The sequence below is a fragment of the Benincasa hispida genome, chromosome 1 (genome assembly GCF_009727055.1).
Source record: "Benincasa hispida cultivar B227 chromosome 1, ASM972705v1, whole genome shotgun sequence".
Classification (NCBI taxonomy): domain Eukaryota; kingdom Viridiplantae; phylum Streptophyta; class Magnoliopsida; order Cucurbitales; family Cucurbitaceae; genus Benincasa; species Benincasa hispida.
In genome coordinates, this window is record NC_052349.1 from 85,116,184 (window position 1) to 85,123,602 (window position 7,419).

General features: G+C 35.0%; 1 protein-coding gene across 1 annotated transcript; it reads left to right on the forward strand.

The window, feature by feature from the left end:
- Window positions 1-1,195: 1,195 nt before the first annotated feature.
- LOC120086567 (lysM domain receptor-like kinase 3) lies at window positions 1,196-6,859 on the forward strand. Its single transcript, XM_039043285.1, has 11 exons — window positions 1,196-2,413; window positions 2,509-2,592; window positions 3,075-3,377; window positions 4,041-4,186; window positions 4,284-4,373; window positions 4,471-4,576; window positions 4,897-5,048; window positions 5,135-5,232; window positions 5,314-5,461; window positions 5,659-5,766; window positions 6,173-6,859. The coding sequence occupies exons 1-11, from the start codon at window positions 1,810-1,812 to the stop codon at window positions 6,335-6,337; spliced, it is 2,004 nt and encodes a 667-aa protein (XP_038899213.1). The 5' UTR covers window positions 1,196-1,809; the 3' UTR covers window positions 6,338-6,859.
- Window positions 6,860-7,419: the final 560 nt, after the last annotated feature.

The window sequence follows — 7,419 nt, forward strand, 5'->3', positions numbered from 1 at the left end:
GCAATCTACCATGTTCTTCTACTATACCTGACAAGTTATTTTTTTACTAAATTTCCAACCAACCATCCTTGAATATATATATATATATATTTAAAAAAACTGGTCTTTTAATACTTCTTAAAAATGACAAAATTTATTTGGTGGGCATGCATGATATATATTTGAGATTTAAATGTCTCAGAATCTTTTGTAAAAAGCAAAAAGAAATCTTACATATTTATACAAATTTACTTAACAATGAAAATTATGTATTTATTTCGTAGAATTAAAATTAATTGTTCATATGAATAGTAAATGCCACACTTTATTACTTGGGTTTAAGAGGTTGTCAATTTGGTTCCTCACACTCAAAATAATAATAATAATTAACATTATTGCTAGTTAGAAGGTTTAAACCATTCAATAACTAATAAACGGGGGATTTTCAAAAACAGAAAAATAATTAAAATTATTTAAACAAAATAATAAAATTTAATCTTATTTGATAGAGATTGATAGAAGTTTATCAATATCTATTAGTAATAGAAATCGAAGGAAGTCAATCTTTGATACTATATGATAGACGCTAATAAAAGCATATCAATATTTTTTCTTTTTTGCTATTTTTTAAAAATAGATTAATATTTTTCTATTTGTGAAATTTTTTCTACACTCTATATGTTTAATAATTAACCAAAAAAAGAAGAAAACAACAAAAATAAAAAAGCTCTTTCAGTTGGTTTTGGTGGGACAATAGAAACCCACACCCCTATGAGATATTTCTAATTCAATAATACTTACTTCTGTCGTGGTATTAAAAATCCATTTCACTCCTCAGATCCTAATAAATTTACAATTCTATATCACAAACATAACTCAATTATTTAAGACATTATTTTTTTAAGAATTGAAGGTTCGAATCATCAGCATTTGTGTTTTTACTTTAGTAATAATCATTATTACTTAAATGTAAATTAAAAAACAAAAAATTTATGTTATAAACATAAATATCATATAATAACTATCTTATAAAATTAGTCGAGATGTTTTCAAAAGATATTATTAAAAGATATTATTAAAGGAGCATTCAAATGTCCACAAAAAAGAAAAAAAGCATCATAAATATGATATTTAAAAAACATGGACATGGGAATTCCATCAAAATAGGGGAAGGAAAGGGTATTTTAGGCATAGAAGAAAAAGAAGGGGGGGTTGGTTGTCAAAAATCTCCATGTGTATGGATGTGGAAAACCCCTCTCATCACTGTCTTTCTTGCCCTTACTCCCTACAGTGGAAGAGGGTTTACCAGAGAGACTCACTATTATGATCACTCATCACTTTTACCCAAAAACAAATGGCTCTGTTTATAGTTTTTTCACTTCTTCCTTCTTCTGTCCTTCAATCCACCTTGGCCCTCCTCTGTTTACAGCTCATTTTCTTCTTCTTCCTTCCCCCATTATTCTTTTCCCAATTTTAATAGCACACTCTTTCTTCCTTCAACTCTCCTCATTTTCCTTAGTTTTGAGCTCCAAATCTTCACTTTATTCATTCATTCATCTTCTGGGTCTTTCTCTTTTTTCATATACTACTTCCCCATCTCTCTAGTTTTTAGTCTGCTTGTATACAGATTATGATCTTCTTGCTTGCTTTTTATTGGGTTTCATTTTATGACTTACCCACATAGAGTTCTACTTTTTTTTCCTTTTTTTTTTTTTTTTTTTTTTTGATTTGTGTATGTTGAATTTTGATCGAGCTTTGTCTGCCACTAGTTTCTGTTATTGACTGTTGGAATTCACTATCTTTTTCCGCTAAGTTTGGAGCTACAATTCAATGAATCCTGTACGAATTTGTAGTTTGTTCTTCCTTCTATACTTCGTTGTTCTTCTTCAAGATCATTCTCTCTGTTCTTCTTATTCCACGCCCTTGAATTGTACGGACACAACCCGTTTATGCACCTCGTTTCTGGCCTTTAAGCCTCAGCCAAATCAGACTCTTTCTGTGATCCAGAGTATGTTCGACGTATTGCCTGAAGATGTAACCGTCGAAGGGAATGGTCAGGACTATGTGTTCATCAGGAAGAACTGCTCCTGTGCTTCTGGGCTGAAGAAATATATAACCAACACCACTTTTACCATCAAATCCAATCGCGGCCGTGTATATGATATAGTCATGGAAGCGTATGATGGGCTTGCGCTGCTGCCCAACACAACCCGAATGGCGAGGAACGGCGCTGTTGTGTCTTTGAGACTGTTCTGTGCCTGTTCAAGTGGGTTGTGGAACTATTTGATGAGCTATGTGATGAGAGATGGTGACACCATAGAGTCTTTGGCTAGCCGATTTGGGGTTAGTATGGATAGCATTGAGTCGGTGAATGGAATTGACAATCCTAGCAATGTTACTGTGGGTGCTTTGTATTATATTCCCTTGAATTCGGGTTAGTGGTTCTTTTCTGATTGCAATTTTATTGTGTCATGATTCTACGGATGATCGCCATTGTTCTTTTAATCATTTAACTGGTGAATTTTGTAGTGCCTGGCGATCCTTATCCGTTGAAGACAGACATTTCTCCTGCTCCTACTCCAGCTCCTTCTTATACTCTGAACAATTTCTCAGGTGGGTATGAACAACTTTGACACTTAACATTCAGACAATATATACTCTCTTGTTGCATACTTTTATGAAAATGTTCATAAAGTCAACGAGTAGTTGATGTAGTTGTGTCTGATAACAATATTGAGATAGATGGTTGTTTGTTTTTGAGTCAAGTCAAATCTACACATGTAAGGCAACCCAGTTTGAAACTGACGATTGTATCTAGTGATCCTTCAGAAATGAAATTTTAGTTAGGAGGTCGAAACTCGGTTTAAACTTCACACTATTTGGGAGGAAGAGTTGTAATTCTTCTAGATCCTTTAGGTTGTCTGTTTCCAGATTTACATTGTTTGCTGCTGCTTAGTTTTAAAATTTCATCACTACTATGGAAGCCTTCCCCTCAAGGATTAACCTTATAGTCCTTGCCTTCTGAGTTCTAATTACTGCTTACTTTTGTTATGATCTTAAGAAAAATTGTAACTTTATTGCGTTATGAATTGCAGATAATAATGCTCAGAACCCCAAGCGTCATCCTCCATATATATGGATTGTTGGAAGTTTGGGAATTATTCTTGTTCTTATTTTGGTCGGCATAGTAGGTTATGCTTGCTTCAGGTGGCTGAAATGCTTTTCTAGATCAAGGACTAGCCGGTCCAAAGATCCCGGTGGCAAGGTTTCCCACAAGTTCCATATTCTTGGGAAGTCAAGTTTCTGCTGTGCTTCAGGAAGATATATTTGCTGCAGTTCAGCAGATTGGAAGCAAGCCAACGGGGAATCTACCGACAACCAGAGAGCAATTCCAAAAGGTACAACTGTTCAGTACTTGGCCTTATTTTTCCCGCTCAGTTGCCCATAAATGATGAGCATTCTTGGCTTAGTTTGTCCACTTGGGTTCATTGGAGGAGCCCACTAACATCTACTGGGACAGTAATATTTTGCTTAGTTTTAAAATGAAATTGCCTATTGACCAGTGTGGTGAAAACCCGGTCAACTAACATCATGATAGTTGCCAATTTCTTCCTCTGGCTCTTCCATTTTCATTATGTGGTTTTGCATGCCAGTTACCCCTCCAATATTCACGTTGTACCATAGCTTGCAGAAGTTTCTGTTGAATCATAGCTCCCAGATTCATGTTGTACTAATTGTTCTCTACACACTTTGACGTTAGAGCTGATGAATTATGAACCATAGCCTATGGTACAAATGGGACTAACTAAGATCCAAACTCAATAATTGCATTCATTCTTTTTGTTAGTTTTGAGCTTGCAACTCTTAGTCTAGACTCGGTCACATACTTTTGGGTGTTATGTTTTGCCAGGCTAGCTCTTTTGAAGATTGAAATTCACCAATATCTAGAAGCACGGTTAATAGCATAAGCAGCAATTCATTATACTTCAGATGCCTTCAACCTCAGTTTGCTAAATTATTCAAGAAATGTCTAACTATTACTTGAATTTTCTTTCATGTAGCTATCGAGAGTAATGTATTTGATGTAGACAAACCTGTGGTTTTTTCATGCGAAGAAATTTTTTCCTCGACTGATAGTTTCTCTGATTCAAGTCTACTTGGCCATGGAACTTATGGTTCAGTGTACTATGGCATCCTGCGTGACCAGGTTTGTGGTCATCTACCTTGACATGTTCAAGAGATTTTATTGGATTAAGGATATCAGTTTTGTTGACTGCCCTAACTCAATGAATCTGATGTTTTAGGAAGTTGCTATAAAAAGAATGACTGCTACAAAAACTAAAGAGTTTATGGCAGAGATGAAAGTCCTCTGCAAGGTTCATCATGCTAACCTGGTAATCATCTATTTTCATAAATACTGATGTATTTATTTGCCCAAGCAAAAGCATACAATTTGAAACCATGACTTCTGTTTGGTTTAACTTTTTCAAGGTAGAATTGATTGGTTATGCAGCCAGTGAGGAGGAGCTGTTTCTTATTTATGAATATGCTCAAAAAGGTCCACTTAAAAGCCATTTACATGATCCTCTGAACAAGGGTAAGACTACATTTTTACTCCATTAATCAAATCATTTGCCAAAACTTGTATTTTTTTGGTCAACTTCGCTAATTCTTAAGATATTGCAAGACAATCTGTTTACTTTAAATGAAAAAGTTCGGAAGCTTGTTTTGTCTATGCTACCTGGCTACATAGAATTATAGATTAACATTGTAAGCTTAGGAAGTCAGATGTTTACGAGGTAAATTGAGCCCTGGATAGAAAAATGTTGCTTGTTGTCTGAACGACTGTATTCAGAGCAATGCCTCATGTATATTGAACAATGTTGCTTTCTATTCATGTTGGTTTTCTAATTACAGGTCATACACCACTATCTTGGATTATGAGACTCCAAATTGCTTTGGATGCTGCGAGAGGTCTCGAATACATTCATGAGCATACTAAAACTCATTATGTCCATAGAGATATCAAGACGAGCAACATCTTACTTGATGGTTCTTTTAGAGCAAAGGTGATGTTTAAAGCATCCTACTAGTTCTGCCTGTTTAATTAGGCAAAGTACCTTCCACTGAAATCCTCCTCCCCTTCCATGCTTAGATTTCTGACTTTGGGTTGGCCAAACTTGTTGGCAAAACAAATGAGGGTGAAGCTACAGTTACCAAAGTTGTTGGTACATACGGTTATTTGGCTCCTGAGTAAGTAATGAGAGTTCGATGGCTGAATATTTTTCAACAATTTCTTTTGAACTGTTTTTCTCTAACCCTCACTCATTCTAGATATTTGAGTAACGGTCTTGCGACAACCAAAAGTGATGTGTATGCTTATGGTGTCGTTCTTTTTGAGCTTATATCTGGAAAGGAGGCAATTATACGAACTGAGGGAACAACTATGAAAAATCCTGAAAGACGTTCACTAGCATCCATTGTAAGTTCTATCATGCTGAAAATGTGCAACTTTGGAGAATTTATGTTATTTCTCAAACAAAAATACACATTTCTTGCCTTATGTTGGGCTTTTTGAGCTAATTATCCTTATAGTTCTTGTATATTTCAGTTTTCTTAAGAAATATGGCCATTTGGTGCTAACTTTTTGATACTTACCGTGTGTCTGACATAATGCAGATGTTAGCCGTTCTTCGGAATGCACCTGATTCTATGAATATGGCAAGTCTGAAAGATCAAGTTGATCCGAGTATGATGGATTTGTATCCTCATGACTGTCTATTTAAGGTACATAATTTACCTTTTCCATCCTATTCTAGGTTTAGGACGGCTTCTGGAAAAGCTTATCAGAAAGTGTGTTTTGACACTTCAGGTAGGATTTTGAGTTTTTAAAACTCCTGATTGAATATTAGAAATGACAAACAAAAAGAACCATAAGTCTACATTCAAGGGAACATAGCATACGATGGTTACTGAGTGCTTCTGTTAGTGGAAATCAACGAAAATTGAACATTCGGACATGTTTCTCAACATTTGTCCTAGGAAATGTTTTTGAAAATGGTCTACTACAATACATACATATTTAAAAGTATAACAAACATGTCCAGTCTCTTTTCTTGTAGTAATATCAAAAAGCTCTTTCATGCTGTTATTGATTTGAAATTTTGTGATTTTGTTACTTGTTTTCTGATAGGTGGCCATGTTGGCAAAGCAGTGTGTGGATGAGGATTCAATCTTACGACCTGACATGAAGCAAGTCGTAATATCCTTATCACAGATCCTACTCTCTTCGATCGAGTGGGAAGCGACTCTAGCCGGTAACAGTCAAGTTTTTAGTGGTCTTGTCCAAGGAAGATAGTTGTGAAACTACATGGGCTCAACCATCATTCTGCCATATGCCATCTACTATTTTGTCCATTGAACCTCTCCTGATTCGTCTTCTCTAATTGTCTAGCAGCAGCAGCAGTAGCAGCCGCCACCCCTCGAATGCATTCAGTAAAGTCAATGTCTTTAAGCGGTAATTGTTCCATATTGTTGCACTGTCAATTTTTGCCTACGATCTTCGCATCCTCCGTTGCCTATTTCTCGGGATAGGGCTAAGTTGGAGCTTGTTTGAGCTTTCCTAGTACAAGTAAAGAACACTTATGTTGAATAATCTCCCTCTGGCTTTCTGAAGAGCCACAAATGCATCCAATGCACATAATTGCATTTATTATCATTGAGATGATTTATTTGAATGTTTGTCATAACTCATCAGGAGTCAATGCAATGCAGAAAGGCTGCTATATAATGTGAAGTGTGGTAGAGAAAATATTCAATGTACTTTACTTCTCTTATTTTGGATGTGCACTAAATAAAAAAGAAAAGCCAGGTTGGAAGGTAATGAAAGAATAATGTATAAACATGGTTTAACTCAGAGAAAGACAAAGGAATTATGCTTCTCTTTAGAAACATCATATCCCCATGCCCCACATTCAACATGTCTTTTTCTCCCCAGGTTGGTCTTTTATGAGAAAGAGTGAAGTGATAGAAAAATGTTAAAAGAATATATTAAGGTGTTAGTTATGAAAAATGGTCAGAAATATAAAATTTTCATCTTTCAAAACTAACACCATTTTTAAAAATTCGTTGAAATAGTTTTTCTCAGTGCATCTTGACTGAGATTGACCACCAAAATTTGTATAAAAAGTTAACATTTTCAACTTATATTCAAACTAACGATTCTTTTGGACTCACTACAACAAATTGATTATTTAGTGACAAACTTTTAGCAGCGTGTGCAATTTTTGTCACTAAGAGTCGATTTTTAGTGACGCCTTATAAAAACATTACAAAAAGTTCTATTAGCGATGCATCATAAATCAACATAACTAAAAGAATTAGTAACGTATCTATCCGCACCACTAAATATTGAATACTTTTAGTATGATGTCACTATAT